The 20,187-nt window shown below is 46.4% G+C and overlaps 2 protein-coding genes across 3 annotated transcripts; one reads left to right on the top strand and one right to left on the bottom strand.

The window, feature by feature from the left end:
* The first annotated feature begins 1,673 nt into the window (after window positions 1-1,673).
* Egr2 (early growth response 2) lies at window positions 1,674-8,282 on the top strand. Of its 2 annotated transcripts, none has more exons than XM_013156536.3 (3): window positions 1,674-1,866; window positions 4,457-4,565; window positions 5,847-8,282. In XM_013156536.3, the coding sequence occupies exons 1-3, from the start codon at window positions 1,768-1,770 to the stop codon at window positions 7,097-7,099; spliced, it is 1,461 nt and encodes a 486-aa protein (XP_013011990.2). In that variant the 5' UTR covers window positions 1,674-1,767; the 3' UTR covers window positions 7,100-8,282. The 2 variants fall into 2 exon arrangements, with proteins under 2 accessions (XP_013011990.2, XP_013011989.1); XM_013156535.3 differs by lacking the exon at window positions 1,674-1,866 and adding an exon at window positions 4,020-4,356.
* A 2,990-nt stretch (window positions 8,283-11,272) lies between these two features.
* Window positions 11,273-14,985, bottom strand: Ado (2-aminoethanethiol dioxygenase). The gene has a single exon (XM_005008584.4). The coding sequence runs from the start codon at window positions 14,622-14,624 to the stop codon at window positions 13,812-13,814; it is 813 nt and encodes a 270-aa protein (XP_005008641.2). The 5' UTR covers window positions 14,625-14,985; the 3' UTR covers window positions 11,273-13,811.
* Between the last annotated feature and the right edge of the window lie 5,202 nt (window positions 14,986-20,187).

The raw sequence follows: 20,187 nt of genomic DNA, 5'->3' as shown, positions 1-20,187 counted from the left end.
CTTCTTTAATATCCACTCGAATAACAGTGTCAGGATGGAAGTGAGTAAGAATTAGATTACGATAGATAGATCCTACAATGATATTCAAAAATGTTTCTTAGGAAAGCAACATGTAAATATTAACTTATTTGTGACATTCCCCACGACTGATTGTGATCCTGTCACATCTTGTGAATGAAACTACAAGACCAGGAGCTGAGGCCAGCCCTAAGAGGGGACTCCCAGAGACCTGCTGGCTGCCTTCCCTCCTCCTTTGACTCCCTACCTCAGGAGCAAGCCTACTGAAGGGCTGTTTCTTTCTCATTTTTTTTTCTTCCACTAGGGATCAGGACAAAGCAATTAGAATGTGTCAACAATTTGCTACTTTTAATAACCCACTTACATTTTGGAGTTTCCATTTACTTGGGCATCTTACCAACTCCACAATTTTTAAAAAGTCATTTATTTGTTTTTTTTCCCCCAAAACAAAACAAGCCCAAATGCTTAAAATTAGGGATGACGGTTCCTATCCCTCCCACATTTCTCCTCTCCCAGCATAGAAACTCGCTCAGTAATCACCTTCAGAGTTTTCATTTATGCCTACCTCTTTCTTCTCTCAACTTCTTCCCTCCAGGAAGGATACCGAGAGGTCAGTTTCTCTTATGACAGCACCATTAGCACGCTGGCTCGATGCCAGCCCGGTGTACTAACCAGGTCTGGAGAGCCCGGCTCCATTGCCCCCTTTACACTGCAGGAGTCTGTCTCCAACAGCCTCTTCTTGCCTTTCAGGAAGTCCTACCTCAGCTTCCTTCTTCTCAGAAAAGTCAGAGAGGAGATAAAACTGACGAAGATGACCCATTTCTTCCCTAGTGCGCTGAGCCACGCTTCCAACCTTGTTTCTTTCTGGCATTGTTTTTTTCTAAGGGCACGATGTAGAGACGAGCGCCATACCTGGATTCAGAAGACCCGGTGGCAAATTTGAATTGGGCCACTTATCACCTGCGTGGTTTTACGCAGGTCTCCTTAGCTTTCCGAGCTTATCTACACCCAGGACAGCTAGCTGGAAATGAGTGCTCCTTGATTTTGTCCCATATTTAAGGGACACTCTTTAAAAGAAGAAAAAACAAAGGTTATAGGAACTATCTGCAAACAGGTGGAGGATCAGAAAGGTTTCCTGGCACTGGCCCCAGGCACCCTCTCTCTGCGAGCCTGCACGGACCCCCGCAGCTCCTGGCCACCCCTCCCCCACCCCACCTCTGGCGCTCCAGGGCGTGACTCCACATAGCTCCAAAGGGAGGCGCAAGTCCTTGGGAAGCTCAGAATTCCAGAGGGTCAGTCAGTCCCATTTACTCTAACCTGCTTGAAAGACTCCTCAATGGTGCTTTCTTCCCATGATTAGCCCCATTTGCCTCCAACTCCACGAAGGTTGACAGTCAAAGACCGCGCGATTCCCTCCGCTCAGGTCACCCCCAGAGGGTGACCTACCCTTCGCAGGGCGCTCCGGGCGTCCAGGAGCTCCCCCTCGGGGCGGCGCGCGGTGGCAGCCGGCTGGGTTGGCTGCGGCGTCGGCAGAGGGGCGGCCGCATCAGTCCCCAGCCCGCCGGCGCGCCCGCCCACGTGCACCGAGAGGAGCGAAGCACAAGCAGTGGCTCGGCCTGCGCCTGCCACCACCGGTGGGTGCCTCACCTCTGGGGCAGGCGGGGACCGTAATCCGAGCCCCACCGCTGTGATCGACATTTGCATAATTTGCCCCCCTCCCCGGCCGCTTCCTTTGGACTCAGGCTGGAGATGAGAGTCGGGCTCCCCTCCGAGGTGTCGTCTTGCCCGTGGTCAGCACGGGGGCCCCGGGACCGGCCGGAGCGCAGGCGGAGCGGGCTGCCTCACGTGGTAAGAGCGTAGATTTGTTTTTCTTCTTTTGCTTAGAGATGGGACCTCACATGTTTTTCGCTAGGGATGAAACACTTAGAAAGTTGGTGCTAACCTTACTGCGATTTCTTTCTTTTGCCCTTTTAACCCTCCAACCCCCACTGGAGAGAGTGCACAACGTTGAACTAAAAAACTTTCAGAAATTTGTTCTGGGCGTTTGAAGTCAGGGAGACTGCGGGTCCCTGGAAAGCAGCTCTTGCGGCGGGCAGGGGAAGTAGCGGTACTCGGATACAGGAGCAGAGGGGGCTCCTGGCTTCCCTAGGTCGCTGATCTTGGAACTCCGAGCCCAGGCGGGACTGTGGGAGACTCCGGGCGGCCGCCGCAGCAGGTGAGCCGCGGGAGAGCGTCTGCAGCGCCGCACTTTCTCCACGGCGTGGCGCCGTGGCTCCTGCCCGCCTGGGTCTCCTCCAGGCTGGGGTTGTTTAGGGTCCAGATTAGGAAATGGAAGAGCTTCCCACACTTCATCGCCGGCCTCCACCACGTTGCGGGGGGAAAGGGCGGGAGCCTTCCGTAACCTGTGCAGATGGCCACTGGCCAGGCTGGCCCTGGGCTCACGGGGCTTGGGGTCCCGGGACCAGCCTCCCGGAGCGCTCCTGGTGTAAGCTGGGGCTCACCAGAAGGGTAGGACCCTTGAGTCTAGCGAGCCAGAAATGGGCGCGGCATAGCTAGGCTCTGAAAAGTTTTTAAAAACTGCTTTGAGAACTAAATAGAAAAGATTTCTAGGGGGTTCATTTCCTCTCTTAAGGGGCTCATGTGTGCGGTGATAACGGCTGGAAATTGGCTTTGGGGTCGCTGTTTGCTATCACTCTGGGCTGTACTGAGCTCGCGGCAGAGATGCTTTCGGCGAGGGAAAGACTATTCCTCTTATTGTGTTTTCTGGAACAGGGCTTCATTGAGGGCAAGGCGCTCCACCAGAGTTGGGCTCGCATTGATTAGGGGATACAAATCGTGGCGGTTGGAGAGGTGGTGCCAGTCTGGCGAGCTTGGACTTCCGCTCTGACGCGGCGCGCTATGGGTGTAAGGGGACCCTCGTAGTCCGGCGGGCGAGCTGGCACGCTCGGTCAACAGAGAGGTGTGTAGCGTAAGGTGTGTGAGTGGGTGTGTGAAGAGGACAGCGCGGGAGGGAGTGTGTAGCGGAAGTGGAGCAAGTGTGTGTGTGTGTGTGTGTGTGTGTGTGTGTGTGTGTGTGTGTGTATGGGCGCGCGCGCAGGGCTAGTGTCCAAGCTTCCATCTGGACGCCCCCACGCCACCGACCGCCCAGACGCGCCGGGAAGGGCGCCCGCTGCGCGCTGCAGCTTTAGGGGTCAGTCGGCGCGCGGGCAGAGGAATAGGGTGTCTCCAGCTGAGGGTTTCTTTTGAAGCTCTTGTAGTTATTCTGCTCCCCGTGGGGTGTACCCCCAGCCCCAAGGAGCCCAAAATACTTAAACAAACAAACAACCCAAACCTGTTCCGTTTTCGCTCCTGTATAAATAGAACAGACTTTCCAAAAAAGCAATACCGCATTCACTCTTATCACCAGCCACTTCTTTCCACCAAGTAATTCAGAAAAAAGCAGTCAGCTTCCGTGAATGCATGTAGCTTTTTTTTTTTTTTCTCTCTCTCTCTCTCCCTCTCTCTTTCTCTTTGCCTCCTTTTGCTTGCGGTTTTGAGCTGCCAAGAAAGTGAGTAGGGGTTTGACTGTAGTGTCTCGGCTGGGCTCGGTTTCTTTCCGAAGTTTAATTTTCCGGAATGGCTCCCAAACAAGGGCCGGAGAGGCGGAGCCGCAGGCACCGGATCTTCTCCTTTTTTGGAAAGTCCGGGAGAACCGGAATTCCTCCCCGCCCCGAGAGGCTCAGCCGCAGTCCCCCCCACCAGCTCTCAGTGACCGCAGGCGGGTAGTCCGCGGCGCGCCCCCTCCCCGCCGAGCCCTGCGCCCCGCACCCAGGCTGCGGTTCAGGCCGCGGGTCCACAACCTCCGCAGCTTGCCGCGGGCTGCGAACCGGTAGTCGCGAGCCCCGCGGAGCCTGAGCTGCTGAACCCGTATGCAAATTGGCCATGTGACGGCAAAAGCCGCCAGGCCCAGCCCTGTTCCTCAGTCCATATATGGGCAGCGACGTCACGGGCATTGAAGACCTGCCCATAAATACTTAGAGCAACACTTTCCGTCTAACTGAGAGAGCAGCAATTGATTAATAGCTCGGCGAGGGGACACAGTGACTGTTATAATAACACTACACCAGCAACTCCTGGCTTTACAACAGCCGGAACACGGACAGGAGAGAGTCAGTGGCAAATAGCCATTTTTCTTTCTTAAAAAACAAAACAAAACAGCAACTTGTTTGCTAGTTTTATTTGTTGGATTTTTTTTCTTTTCTTTTTAGTGGTGGTTGTTTCTAAGTGTGGAGGGTCAAAGGAGATACCAACCCAGGCTCAGTCCTATCCCTCTCCAAAACGGCTTCTCTGACACTCCAGGTAGCGAGGGAGTTGGGTCTCCAGGTTGTGCGAGGAGCAAATGATGACCGCCAAGGCCGTAGACAAAATCCCAGTAACTCTCAGTGGTTTTGTGCACCAGCTGTCTGACAACATCTACCCGGTGGAGGACCTCGCCCCCACGTCGGTGACCATCTTCCCCAATGCCGAACTGGGAGGCCCCTTTGACCAGATGAACGGAGTGGCAGGAGGTAAGTCGCGTGTCCTCTTTGCAGGACTCGTACGACTGGGAGGTGGTGGGTGGGGGAGCGGTGGGTGTGCGGGACTCCGAGGGGATTGGGGCTCGAGGTGGACAGTGCTGACTGCCCTGGCTTTGAAGACTGGAAGTGAGGTGCAGGAGAGCCCGGAGAGAACAGGGATTGGGGCGCCGCGGCCAGGTAGCCAGTGAACAGGCAGGCGTGCGCCCTGGCGCTCCAGCCGCGGGTGGGCGCATATAGGAGGGTGGAAGAGGCGCCCCTCCTGGCTTCGGGCTTGCGCAAGCCCTTCCGGCTCCTTTTGGACCTCTCCGCTCCAGGGGTAGGGACAAAGTGACTGTAAAGTTCAGGGCTCCTAGGGAGAGCCGCGCGACTGGAAAGCAGAGCTGCAGGGAAGCTCTAGAGCAATGTGCCTGCAGCTCCCTCCGGAGCGAAGCCTACTCGGGGAAAATCTTAGAGCGCGCTCCTCGTGCGGCCTGGAGACGCGCCCCCACCTGCCTGCAGCCTGCGAAGTGATGGGGGTTACCAAGGTGGGGGCTCGGACAGGCGCAGGCAAGAAGGAGGTGGTAGAGGAGGGCGGGCAACAGCGGGAAGCAGCCCCCGGACTACTGAGGGAGGCCCGCGGGGGCACCGGCGCCGCGGGTTTCCTTGGCGATGCCTTAGAAAGTCGTCTCCCGCATCCCCCGCGCCTTTCTGGAAGCCCAGTCACTGGCCTTGGGCGGGGCGGGAACGCGCGGGTGTAGGACAAGAGTGAGGATGTTAGGAGGGAAGACCGCTGCCGCCTGTCAAAGTGCAGAGGGAGAGTGAGGAGGGAAGGCGCGGGGGCTGGGGGCGGCTGAAAATAACGCTTCCCACTTTTCGGGTTCCCCTCTGGGGCTGGCACCTTCTCGTGAGGGGTGAGATAGGTCGGTTCTTGGGTGGAGCCTGTCCTGGTGCCTCAGCCATGGGACCCTCCAAGCCAAAGAGAAGTTCCAGGCAGATGGGAAATTTTAATATTGTTTTTGCCATTATCGGAGGTTTTTATTGGGGACTAAAGCTACAGGTGGCTGTTGCGGCAGTTGGAAGGAGCTCATCTTGAATTCCTGGAGGTGGTTGTTGGGTCCTGGATTTGGGCTAGCCTTTTATTGTTTCTAGTCCTCAGTTTCCCCAGCTGTTGGATTTTGCTCCAGGTTGCTGGGACCCAGGGCCTTGGAAATGGCCCCATGAGAGAGAGGGGTGAGAAGGGTTTCCTGGCTACATTCTCATTTTCTACCTGCATTTTGCCTTTTACCTCCACAGATGGCATGATCAACATTGACATGACTGGAGAGAAGAGGTCCTTGGATCTCCCATATCCTACCAGCTTTGCTCCTGTTTCTGCACCCAGAAACCAGACCTTCACTTACATGGGCAAGTTCTCCATTGACCCCCAGTACCCTGGTGCCAGCTGCTATCCAGAAGGCATCATCAACATTGTGAGTGCAGGCATCCTGCAAGGGGTCACTTCCCCAGCGTCAACCACAGCCTCGTCCAGCGTCACCTCCGCTTCCCCCAACCCACTGGCCACAGGACCTCTGGGTGTGTGTACCATGTCCCAGAATCAGCCTGACCTGGACCACCTTTACTCTCCGCCACCACCTCCTCCTCCTTATTCTGGTTGTGCGGGAGACCTCTACCAGGACCCATCGGTGTTCCTGTCTGCAGCTACCACATCCACCTCTTCTTCTTTGGCCTATCCACCACCTCCTTCCTACCCATCCCCAAAGCCAGCCACGGACCCAGGTCTCTTCCCCATGATTCCAGACTATCCAGGATTTTTCCCACCTCAGTGCCAGAGAGACCTACACGGTACTGCTGGCCCAGATCGCAAGCCCTTTCCTTGTCCCTTGGACTCCCTGCGGGTCCCCCCTCCACTCACTCCACTCTCTACTATCCGTAACTTTACCCTGGGGGGCCCCAGTGCTGGAGTCACAGGACCAGGAGCCACTGGAGGCAATGAAGGACCCCGGCTGCCTGGCAGCAGTTCAGCAGCAGCAGCCGCCGCCGCCTATAACCCACACCACCTGCCATTGCGGCCCATCCTGAGGCCTCGCAAGTACCCCAACAGACCAAGCAAGACACCAGTGCATGAGAGGCCTTACCCATGCCCAGCAGAAGGCTGTGACAGGCGGTTCTCCCGTTCGGATGAACTGACGAGGCACATCAGAATCCACACCGGACATAAGCCCTTCCAGTGTCGGATTTGCATGCGCAACTTCAGCCGAAGTGACCACCTCACCACCCACATCCGCACCCACACCGGGGAGAAGCCTTTTGCCTGTGATTACTGTGGCCGCAAGTTTGCCCGGAGTGATGAAAGGAAGCGCCACACCAAGATCCATCTGAGACAGAAAGAACGGAAAAGCAGTGCTCCCTCCTCATCGGTGCCAGCCCCCTCTGCCGTCTCGTGCGCTGGGGGCTCACAGGCTGGGGGCAGTCTGTGCAGCAGCAACAATAGCACTATCGCCGGAGGGCCACTGGCCCCTTGTTCTTCTCGGACCCGGACTCCTTGAGATGAAACTGAAGTTGACTCCTCCAGGCCCTGGAGGCTCTTTGTCCATTCCAGCTGTGCAACAAACACTACCACCTGTCCCTACTCCTCCCTTCCTTCGTTGGGCAAAGGGGTTTGGTGGAGCCCAACCTGCGTCTTCTTTCCTCTTAGAAGCCAGCCCTTCCTAAAACTTAGCTCATCTTAGTGTCTCTTAGGTGAGTTGACTATCACCCCAAGGTAGTGAGGAGGCTCAGAAGGGGTTTGGGTATGGATCCTTGGCCTTGAGGGCTGAGGTTCAACCCTGCTTTAAAGGGTTCTTTGACTAGAAGGGTTTTGCTCCCCTTTCCCTTCGTTTTGACCGAGGACAGGTTTTTGATCCTGGATGTCAGAGTTGATCTGAGACTTTTTCTACAGTAGGTTGGGAGATGCTGATCTCTTCAAGTGGAGACAGAAGAAAAGCAAACTGATGTGCACTTTATGGCTTGGGACTGATTTGAGGGATGCTGTACAGTGAGCACAACATGGCCTTTGTTCTGCGACTGATGGCCCTAGAACAGCGAATCAAAGCTTATCTAGTCATCTCAACCCTTTAAGCAATATGTATTATAAAGTCAGAGAACAGAAGTGCAATGTGATGGGAGGGACATAGCAATATCTGCTCCTTTTTGAGTTGAAAAAATGTAGACTATTTTTTCAGTGTATATCCACTCAGATTTTGTGTATTTTTGATGTGCACTGTTCTCCAAGTTCTGAACCTTTGGGAAAAAAATTGTAAAGCATTTATGATCTCTTGAAATGAGTCAGAGGTTAACTTATTTAAAGAGTGATGTAAATATAATTCTCTAAAACTAGAATGCATGCAATTGTGTTGGAAGTGTCCTTGGTGCCTTGTGTAATGTAGACAGTGTTACAGGGTCTGCATGTAAATGGGTTGCCTTACTATGGAAAATAAGATTGACTCCTGAGGTTAAGTATGGCTGTATATTTCTGCCTATTAATATTTGGAATTTTTTTTAGAAAGTATATTTTTGTATGCTCTTGTTTTGTGACTTAAAAGTGTTACCTTTGTAGTCAAATTTTGGATTTGTTTGGTTATTAGCTCTTAATAGTTGTGGAAAAACAAACGATCTAACACAAAAACCACTAACTGAAGTTCAAATAATGAATGGCTTGACTATAGTGTAAATAAATACTTTTCAACAATATTTCTGCTGTAGATATCATTTATGAAATATTTGATGGGAATTACAGTTGAATTATATTCAACACCTGGGGAACTATTAACAAACAGTACAAAGTATCAGTGGGCTAAAGTGCTTTGACCAAGACAGGTCCTCCAAATTTTGTTTGCTAGCCTATGGACACCAAACCTGCCACTCCAAATCAATCTCCATTCATAATCAAACGCTAGTGTTCTGGGGATTTCCCCCCTGCGTTAGTGTAAAAGTGGGGAGGCGTTGTTTTGACTCATTGTTCCGTCCTCTATAACAGCCTATAGCTTTTCTCTGCTCCTGAGTGGGCTCCGGAAAATAAATACTTACAAACAAGTGCCCACTCGGAGACTACACATTTGCAACTGCTTTCAGAACCTGACCAGGCCCTGGAACTCAGACTAGATGTGGCTTTGTGGAAAGTGTGGTGGCGTGGTCAAGCTGGAAATGACTTTCAGGTTCCAGGATTAGAGTCATGACTTCAGAAAAGTTGTTGAAAGCATTATCACTTCAGATCAAAATGCTCTCAGACACTGCTGATGACAGCACTAATGGGTTTCCGAAGGAATTACCCCGGGACTCATTTTTTCTCAGCCTGCATCCCAAGTGCACTCTTACACAGAAGGATCAGTTCCCTGCTATTGTAGTTTTGGTGGGTTTAGAAGTGACTTATCAAAATACTCAGCTCATGAAATAAACTAGGTGTCTACTGGCCTTAAGAAAATCTCAAAGGCAGTATGAATTAGGCCAATTCAGTCTTCGGAGAGACTGGATACTGGTTTGCAAAGCAAAATACCATAGGGTTCACTTTACTGAAAGATTTCTGAAGTAATTTTAAAACATAAGTTTACTTAATAAATTATAACTTCATCTATCATACAAAGCAAATGGATAATGTCTTCATATAGTAATCATCTTTACTCTAAAATCTGAACCTGAATATCATTTAAGTTCACCCACTGCGTATTACACAAATGTAATATATTGGAGCATTCATTGTTCAGTTACATGTGAAAATCTTTTCTGCTTGTCTCTTGCTACCTCAGACTCTCACAGTTGGCTTTTGATAGTTTGTACTTCAGAATAGCTTGTACTCACAGCTACTCCTAGAAAACACCTTGTTCCTTTAATAGCACTGGAAATTGAAATTTAATTTATGGAGGTAGTTAATCCTTTCCTCCATTCCTATTTCAAGGATATAGATACCTCTTTTCAGAACCACTAAACAGAGATTTCAAAATTTGAGTGTCAGTTTTTTTCTTAGTTGGTGATTTCCCTAATAAACTTGTATTTCTCATCATCCTTGCTTATCCAATTTTGACAAGTATAGAATGCCAATCTTGACAATTACGTTAACAAATCCTTCTTACAAGATTTCATATTAAAATGTAGTACACTCAACTTTTGTACAATATGTAATCTTGACAAATTTTTATACCACCTTCAACTAAGAAAATCTAAACCACTGTTTACAAAGGAGGTAAAATCATTTAAAAACAAGATCTAAGACATTTTGATTACCAAATTGGTCACACACTCACTTTCACCTTGGCTGACCTGACGAGGTAGTGATATATACCGTAAGGAACACACAATGTTTTCCCAGAGCCAACCTCATGGCTTTTACTCCATTTAAATACGTGAGGCCAGTATCTTTATATTTTTGACTTACAAATTTTAGGACACTTTTCACAGGCATCTCTCTTTCACTGTGCTCAAGACCATAGAAAAATACACCTTATAGAATAATATTACTGATACTGGTTTTTTATTAAAGTTACTGGAGATTAATTTCATTTTGTTCTTAATGCTTTTGAGATGGGTCAATTCATGTTATAAACAGGCTGACTGCACCTAAATAAGGTTCTCAAGTGCTCATATATCAGACCATTTAATTTTAATCTTAATCTTGCTGAGATCAAGGCAAGCTTTTATGTATTAAAAGTTGCTATAGGAATGTTTTAACAGTTCAATACCATTTGTGTGTGTTTGTGTACGTGTAGGGAGGTGGCTAACATCAACACAGGTGCCTAAGATGCTGCTAGTCCAAGCTACAGCTATAAAAATTCTACAGGAAAAGGAAAAATCAAAGAAAGAAAAGTAAGTCTCTTGCCTTTTAGCATTATAATTGTTTTTTGTACTATTTTTATATATTTCAGAATATATTTTATATTTCTAAATATGAGGCTTTTTTCTTTAGAGCAAAAAGTATAATAAAGTATCAAAGTTTCAGACGTTTTCAGTCATTCTATTTCAAAGTTCACTCTCAAGGAAATAAACTAATGTTAAGTTCCATATTGTTACTTGGACTTTAATAATCTTTAAAAGGCTGGCAGCTGTGAACTTTTAGCAATAGTCAAAAAATGTATATATAGTAGGAAATGTTTTCCTTCTCCAATTTGCAATAATCAAGATTTATTGCTAAACAATTTTAAATATCCCTTTATTTCCATAAGTACACTTATTTTATCTATACATGTAAGCATCCCTGAATTAGAAGATTCATATCCTTGACAGTGCACTGGAGATGATCAGTCAGCTTGTGTATAGAACTTAGACCTACAGTTACAAGAGTAGCACTGCTTTTAGAATAGGGTTAAATACAATAGGCAGATGTTTGAGTTAACAGTACATTGCTTCCTTTGAAGCACAGGAATCAGAATCATTTAGAAGAAAGTGATGACAGTCCTGCCGAGGTGAGATGCCAGGATTAAGGAACCTACAAGGAGACAGTGGTGTGGAGATAAGAGGGATGGGGCTAAAAGATGCATTTTGAGAGAAGCTAAGAGCTACTTATGTGAAGGCTCAAAGAACTTCTGTTGATAAAAGCACATATTACCACCATCTTCATTAATAAATAGAAGGCTTAGTATATATAAATCAGGTCTCAAAGTAGTAAGCAGGTACACAACATTCTGCATTGGTATAACTGGTGTAACAGAGAATCGAAAAGCTTCAGCAGTAGACAGACAATTTCTCATCCATGAAAGGCAATTATTGCATTTATTATTTAACAAAAAAATTAAATGATTAATACCATTGTGCTCATTAGTCTTTCCCAGGAGAAGGTAACTTTTATCCCACAGTAATTATTAAAACAATCTATATGCAGGACTACATGGAAACAATAGCAGCACAAGAAGTCAGTCGTGACGAACACTTTATGCATAGAGGTGCAAGGTTTCCTCTGTACCACATTTTATCTAATGAGCATACTTTTTCTGTACTGGTTTATGAAAACAAATTACATTTTGTTTTCAGCATGAATTTACTCAGATTTTATCAGTGAACCAAAATTTCACTGTTCTTACTTAACTAAATTAAAAAGATATATTGCTGTTTTTGCCTGAACAACTTCAGTTACTCTTTTGAAAAGCACCTCAGTCTTTCCCTTCCAATCTGCTTGTAATTGAGAACTTTTACCACTTTTGGGGGGTAGTAAAGTCTTTCATAATACTTTTTCCTTTATTACTGCCATATTTCCAGAATGTTTCTATAGGTTTAGTTTAACATACTCCAGATTACACCATAACAAACATTTGACTATCAACAGTCTTTGTAAATTTTTTGCTATAACTTTAAAAAGTGTGTGACCAACCGATGATAACTACACACATTCATTACTGTGCTATAAAAAACACAAATATTTTATTTTGTGACATTTTCTAAGAAAATTATTTGCATATGTAGGATTTGTTTTCAAACTGAGTGGCATGAAGAGCAGCTTCATATTGTCCCCAAGGCATTTAAAATCACACCAAAATGTAAAGTTACAGTAACAATTTTTGCAACCCTGGAAGAAATGGTTGGTATTATGCCTGTGTCAGGTTTTAACAGGATTTTCGTGGCCCGTCACGTTGAATTGAATAAGTGTCTCTTATTAAAAAGAACTTGCTTTTCTGTACTAAGAACTGGGAACAAATACTCCTTCACCCTAGGTCTGTGTAACCCAGTGTAGTTAGAGGCAAGACATGTAGTTTCCCTCAAGGGCAGCAAATACTTTCCACAATAATAGTAGATTTTCCTTTATTACAGGCAGAAGTCTATTGCCACATGTGTAAGTCCATCAAAAAGGCTTGAACAATAGCCCTGCAAATCTCAAGGTGTTTATTTCTACTGCTTTGTTTTTATGAAAAAAGCTTCGTGAAAAAAACCAAAAATGGAATAGTATAAATAGTACAAAAGGGAAAACAGTGCTCCATGGCCTGAAGCAAATGGTGTCAATACATCTGTAAACAAGGTAAAGTTGCTCAGCTTTTTAAAAGGGCAAAAATAAATCTAACATGTAACTGTTATTTCAGGATTTGCAAGTGGGAAGCATCTCATCCCAAGTTTTGGTGCCCTAAAATGCCCAATTAATTCCCAGCTCTCCAGGCTAGATCATCTATGCCTCCTACTTTTCTACAAAAACACATCAAATGAAGCAAGTGCTTGCTCAACACTGTGAAGGAGAGGGATAACACCAGCAGCTGAGCGGGAATCACAGCCCTCTGGTTCCTGGGAGAATGTGAAACAGTCACCAATATAATGTTGTCTTCTACTTTTATAGGAAGATACTGGAAGTCAATAGGCATATGGAATTTAACAGTTGGCTAGGAGTGTTTTACATTCAGTTGTTTGGAAGCATAACAGATTGAGCTCCTTTGATTCTGGTTAGAAAACACAGAATTACCGTATCATCTCTTGAAAGTACATCAGGACAAGAAAACAGTCACTGGAGTATAATACAGCCTTCACATTAAAGGTGAATCTACAACAAAAAACTTGCTCAACTCACAGATCTGGAGATAAACACTAAGGAACCAGCTCGCACTGAGATACGCAGGTGACTGAATGTTTTAGTAAAGGCTGCCTGAGAAACCTAGATATAAGCTATAGAGCAAAGGGAGGAAAGAAAATACATCTTGTCCTCCGTATGCATAGTTACGCTTTTAGGGTGATCCCAAAACTCTGAAAAGATGATTAAATTTTCACAGGGCAGCTGTGGCTGGACAGCTCACTTTAAAAGTTGCGCATTTCTGGAAAATGTAGTTTTAACCAATGACTTGAACTAAAATCAATTCAAACCACTTGGTCATGCAGTCAATAAGTTAATTGTGAAGAGCAAAAGGTCATAAGGGCAGGAGTGGAAAACAAACTCTATTTACCAAGTGGGGTTGGGGTGAAAAACCATTTAGTGTATTTTGTAAAGCATGGGGAACAGAGGAGGAATATTCTTATTATGGCTTTAGGATGGAAGCACTTCAAAATCCCCTGCCCCACTCCCGAAATCAAAGCCCTGGCGCAGTGAAAGTACCAGGAAATAGCCTAGCCTCCCGCCCACCCCGCCCCCTTAACCGTGCCCGATGGCTGCTGCCCAGTAGCCCGTGCTTTCCAAGACTGGCGAGGACGCTGCTGCTGCTGGTTACTCCAGGAGATCCAACGTCCAGGCTAGGGGTCAGATCGCGAGACACTGAGCCCTTGTGGTAGGTAGTTATCGAGCAGCAAGGCCTCGTCTTCGGCCGACCGCTAGCGTCCGTGGTTTCAAGGGAAGACCCTGGGACCTGGATAGGGCTCCCCCTCGCACCAGAAGTCATCGGCCTGCGGGGTCTCCAGGAGCCATACCTCTCGGGGAAGGTCACCGGCTGAGCCAGAGGCCTCCTTGGGCCTGACTGGCTCCAGCACCCGGTAATAGTGGCAGTCCCGGCCGTCGTCGGGGTCGTAGGGCGGGGCCAAGATGTCCAGGAAGGCAGCGGGCCCGTCCACAGCGTCAATCTGGTGCAGGTTGTCCCGATGCGGCGTGAGAACGCAGAGGCCACTGGCTTCAGTGTACTCCGCCCGCGAGCGCAGGATGCCCGGCCGCATGGTCTCCCGCTCCCGGGCCTGCAGCGGCGGCTCGAATTGCTGCTCCGGCGGCGGGGACAGCGGACGCTGCCCACCGCCCGTCTCCAGCTTGTCCAAGCAGCTAATGCGGACGGTGCCGTAGAGCACCTTGAGCATACCGTGCATGCCCGGGTGGTCGTGCAGCGGGATGGAAGTGCCGCTCTTGAGCAGGAACACGCCGAGGCTGAAACTGTGCGTCTCGTAGATGTGCATGTAGGTGACCGGTGGTAGGTTTGGCGGCAGCGGCTGCAGCGTGGCCTTGCGCGGGGCGATGTTGAGGTCCTCGGCGCGGACCTGGGTCAGCAGGCTCTTCAGCTTGCTCAGGTTCTCAGGGAAGCCGGGCGGTATCGATGCCTCTGGGCCAGCCGTCGCGCCGCGGTCGGAAGCGCCGTGGCCGCCCCCGCAGCCCCGGAAGGTGAGGCAAGCCTGGCGGGCGATCCGTTGGATCAAGGAAGCCATGTTGTCTCGGGGCATGCTCGGCGGTTCCTCCGTGTGCCGGGACCGGCCTCCTCCCTTCTTCCGGCCCTTGCGGTCCCCGGCGGCCGCCACGGCTGCCTGCAGCCCCAGGCGAGGCGGGAGGCCCTGCAAGTACCCGACAGTTCAACGCGCGGCTTTGCCGCTGCTGCCGCCAACCTCAGCGGCTACGTGCCAGTAACGGCCAGGCGCGTTCGCCTCGCGCCTCTTCTGGGCGCGCACGCGCACGGCCCACACCCCGCACTTGCGCTCAGGAGCAGGTACCGGCCGCGCGGACAGTGCCAGGCTTTGCCTTACGCCCAGCGCTCCATTCAGGCGGCCCGCACCTACAACGGTGGCCGGGAGTTCGGAGCGCGGTGCAGAGCATGCCGGAACTTGTAGTCCATGTTCCCTCGAGAGCCTAGAGTTTGCTCTGTCAACCGGGCAAAGGAAGGGATAACAGACCTGTGAGGCTCAAAGCAACATTTGCCAGATGTCTCAGGTGTTTTCTTGTTTAACAAAAGGTGATGGGGGTGTTTGCAAGAGAATTAAGCACTTAACTACAACTCCCGGCACCTCCAGCGTGCTGGATGACGCACTTCCGGCATCTGAGCAGCGAAGTAGTGGAGGTTCCCGATAGCTGAAAGGAACCGGACAAGACGGTCGTTAACCTTTTGGCGCCGCTCGGGTCTAGTCAGACATCCAGTGTCTCCTTCCTTTGCCCTTGTCTCTGTGAAGGAGAATATTGAGTCAACTTTAGCCTCTCGTGGTCGCCTAGGCAGCACTGTCTGTCACAGGGACTGTGGGACATCGTTTTCGTAATTAGATAAGTGTCTTAGGAGGTGAGGAGGTCGACTCTGTCCCTGGTGACTACGAGGGCTACTCAGGACATTCGGGCCCAGCTGTTGTTTGCATCAGGACCTGATGATGCAGCGGTTTTGGTTACAGAACAAGATAATTGCCTGCTGGGAGAACTAGACAGGCCCTTTGCTGTGGTCACGGAATCTGTTTATCAATGGTTATCAAACTTGGTTTGCCTGGAAAGCACCTGTTTAGAGAGAAGAGGCTTTTATAAATGCACATTCCTGGTTGTCACTGAGAGAGTTACTCGGTGGTCCTGAGACATCCCAGGAGAAACCTAGTGTGCAGCGATCAAACAAGCTCATGTGTACTTAGTTTATGTCTTAGGGTATTCTCTGATAGGTGGACTTTTAACAGCAATAGATGATGAATGGAAAAGCAAGACACCAGATGCCATAACTTTAAATTTAACCCAAAATTTGAAGTCCTTTTGGACTTCTAAAGCTAAACATGAGTTTCGTGTGCATTTTGTAATTGGAGTGATTCAGTATGTCCGCTCCAGTTAAAATAGCATGCTGTTTTAGTGGATTATATAACTTCGCTAATGAGTAGTCACTATTCCTGGCACTGTGTTAAGTGCATTATATAATGGATGTTGTATTATTTAATCCTTAGAGAAGTGCCTAAGAGGTAGGCACTATTATTGTTATTCACAGCTTGCAGATGAGGGAATAAGTTGCACGAGGATGGTGGGTATCAAGTAATTGACAACACAAAGTAGCAAAGCAGAAATAAGTACTAATATTGTTTCTCCAGCTTACTGTGGCACTTAAGCTTCGTGGCTTGAGGAAGCTTCTGTTTAGGTCCTCAATTTTCTCATTTGTAGAATGTTGACTTTAGAGTGACAGTAATTGTGAACCTTAGTTATTTGTGTTGGGAAGTTTAAAAATTGTTTTGGGGGTTAGACCGTAGACATTCTGATTTGGAAGAACTGGAGTGGAATTTAGAATTTTCATTTTTAAGAACCTCTAAGTGGTAAGATCTCAGCTATCAGCTCAGTTTGGTTATCATGGCTAGACCTATAAATAGTAAGACGACTTTTTTTTTTTTTTGGTCTTTTTCCTTTTTATCGGTACTGGGGTTCGAACTCATGACTGCCTGCTCGCAAGGCAGGTGCTTATGTCGCTGAGCTAAATCCCCAGCCCCAACAACTCTTAATATTAGGTGATTCTAAGATGATAATTATATGCTTTATAAAAGGATCCTGAAGACTGGTTTTTGAAGGTTGCCATGCTATTGTTATTGAAATGTACTATTAAAATTAACTATTTTTTAAAACTCTTTTTTGAAACAGGGTCTCCCTATGCAGTTCAGGCTGCCTTGAGCTCACCCTGTAGCGGAGGCTAGTCTTGAACTCACAAGGATCCTCCTGCCTCAACCTCCTAAGTGCTGGGATTACAGGTGTGTACCACCACGCCCGGCTAAAATTAACTAGTTTAAGGAAATTCCATTTGTCTTTTTCTAAAGTGAGGAACACTTAACAGGAAAATGGTTTCCCTTAATTTACAAATGCAGATTTTTATTTATTGGTTTTACTTCTATTAAGTTGTGATTCGCAGGAGATATGGACTCCGTAGGACACAGACCTGTTGCTTTTAATCAGTTGTCTGCCCTTACTTACGTGAAGTTCAATATTTTCATTTATAAATTCCAAGAATATGATACTTGATGATACTAGAACACAGTAACTACCACATGATAGTAACTATTATTATAGTTTTAAAATGGCAAAAATTTGTAAAGACCAGTGGGCTTAAATATTCTTCATCAAATATTGAGATGGGATTTGTTTTGAAAATCAGCTTCAGGGTGAAATTTTAAAAAAACTGTTTTCAGTGCTTCTGGTCATCTACCTGGTAATACCATCTTTCCTTGCTGTTTGTCTTGTGGCCTACCACTGAGTTGTCTACAGAGCGTGTGTTACTTTTTGAGGTCACAGAGATACATTGTCTTCATATACCACCTTTTGGAGTTGCACTAATGAGTTATATTGACCCTAAGAACTTGAGCCTTGAAGCACTTTGCTTGGGTTTTTGTGCCACTACCAGGCTGAATGGGTTTCTGTTAACATTAACATGTTTGTTTGTATTATTTATTTTGTATTCCTTAGTGTTTAAATTTAACCCAAAAGAAATTTAGAAAAGAGAACTGACAAGAAAAGAGAGGTGCTAGTGAGCAAATGCTAGGGAAGTATGTGCTGTAAACAAGGATGGATAAAGTTTGGGATGGGTAGACTATCATCCAATAGTAAATGTTAGCTGAGTAGCAAATATTCTTCTAGGGTTTGGGGATTCAGCAAAGAACAAGAAAGACAAGGCTTAAATTCCCAACGAATTTACCTGTATTTTTTGTGGGATAGGTTGGGGGAGGTGTGCTAGTTTGAACTTCTCCTTCAAAAATTGAAACTATAATCACCTTGGAAACATACTGATATGTTGAAAGTATTTGGGAATGGAGCCTTTAGGATATTTTGGGTTAGGTCCTAAGACTCCTTCCCCCTTGATGGCACTAGGAGCTGTACAAGAAGTAGAAGACTGCCCAGTGTGGGGGTGCACGCCTGTAATCCCAGCACTCAGGAGGCTAAGGCAGGAGGATCATTGCAAGTTCGAGACCAGCCTGGGCTACAAAGAGATCTCAAGGCTAGCCTGAACTGCATAGCGAGACCCTATTTCAAAAAGACCAAAAAAAAAAAGTAGAAGGCTGACCTTACTTTACAGGATTCCTCTTAGCATGTGATGATGACTTGTACCATGTTATGATGTGGCCGGAAGGCCCTTACAAGATCCTGCACCATACTTTTGGACTGCCCAGCTTCCAGAAGTATGAGACTAAATCTATTTTTCATAAGTTACCCAGTCTCATGTATCATGTTATAGCAGGAGAAAATGGAATAAGATATATTTGTTATCTAGTAGAGATAAATGAGCAACATGATTTCAGACAGAGCTATCAATGGAGACAATAACACAGGTTAATAGGACGCTGATATTTATGTGTGTGATATTGTCCTTTACATTGTGTGATCACAAGATAACAGGAGTGACTATTAGTAATACTGGATTGCTCCTGAATATCAAGGAATTAGCTATGGAAGCAGCTGGGGTCAGAGCATTTCAGGTTCAGGAAATGGTGTAAGACTGTTGAACAGAGTGTTGCATACCATAACTTCAAACAGGTAGAAAGCAAGTAAATAAGGGAAAAATCAAGACCTGTAGGGTTACACTGCATAGCATGTGTCAGGGTTCCTGGAGGCCGGTGAAGTTGAAGAGGCAGACATGGACCAGATTATGCCTGCCTAAGAGGCTGGGAGGAGGGTGATAGGGAGTTGTAGGTTATGAAAGGGAGTTAGAGTTTATTGTCAATGCAAGTGCAGTGAGAAGTCTTTAGATAAATGACTTGACCCATTTTACATTTTTAAGAGGTTGATTGTATCCCAAATTTAACGATAGAGAAACATGATAAGAGGCAGTATTCCAGAGGACAGATCGGTATTCCAGGGAACAGGCCGGAGGACTAATGTAAAGATTAGGAATCTAGTTTATAGGTTGAGCTGACAGGACTTGCTGATGAGCTATTGCCTTGTCAAGTATATTCTCAGCATTTTCTCTTTCATGAGTTGACAGCTCTATAGTGATAGATAAGACTGATAAAAAAGTTTGAAGCCTACCTCCTGCCTATGTCTGTTACATTTAGGAACGGTGGAGGCATATATAAGTAAAGTTGAGATTCTTTTTATTCTTTACAGTTGCTTAATTAATCAGGAAATGACAGCTGGAAGAACCCTCAGCTGTTCTGTTTATCTTCACCTGCTCCTTTATGAATTTATTCTTTCTTTGGAAACTAGGCGTATTCTTTTGTCTTCCATCCTTCTTCATCTATCTCTCTATGTTATGAGGAACCTTCTTCCTTAATATATAAGATAAACTGCCTCCTGACTTTTATCCAGATCTTTCTGTTTTTGCTGACCTGTTTTAGTGACACACATATTCAGTTGAAAGAATACAAAAATATTGGCATTCTTAAATGCTCAGAGTTCTTTATCTATAGTTTTATTTCATTTTTGTTTACAAAATGAGCTGGTAATATCTTTTCCTAGTAGCACTTATATAGTTGACTTTTATGTTAGCTTATAACAATAAATAAATTGGTAAAATTTTTACTATATTTACCCTGATTAATACTTAAATATATGTGAAGTATTTTGGCTTTTTTGTTAGTATGTATTTTGTTAGTATGTAAAATTGTTAGTATGTATTTCTTATCCCGTATCATGCATGAATGACAAATTGTAATAAAATAAATAATTGCAAAATTAGAAGTGGTGGCATTGTTTTGCCACTGAGTTAGCAGCGTTATATAATCTTTGCCACTGTGTTACTGAGCAGGTCACTTGATATCACTAGATCTCACTTTTTTCACAGTTGTAGGAAACACATCTCCTTAACCAGTTGGAGAAGATGGAGGAAATATAAGAAATTCAGAAACAAACAAACAAACAAACATTATCTCATTAGATACTATAGTCTTGTTAGCTCAGCCCATCTCCACTATGACCTTGTGAGACAACTTTGCCCTACTCCAACTATGTTTGGTTATCTGATATCTTAGCACTTTGCTCTATGAGTTGTTCAGTTAAATATCCTAAGCTCAGGAACTTTTAGTGTTAGGAGTCAGACTTTAGGTATAGACATTGGATTACTTTGCAGTGGTACATTTCAGAGGT

The sequence above is a fragment of the Cavia porcellus genome, unplaced genomic scaffold, assembly GCF_034190915.1.
Source record: "Cavia porcellus strain 051 isolate PalLab524CR breed Dunkin Hartley unplaced genomic scaffold, mCavPor4.1 scaffold_28, whole genome shotgun sequence".
Classification (NCBI taxonomy): Eukaryota; Metazoa; Chordata; class Mammalia; order Rodentia; family Caviidae; genus Cavia; species Cavia porcellus.
The sequence above is the reverse complement of the archived record's forward strand: the minus strand, read 5'-3'. Positions and strand labels throughout refer to the sequence as shown.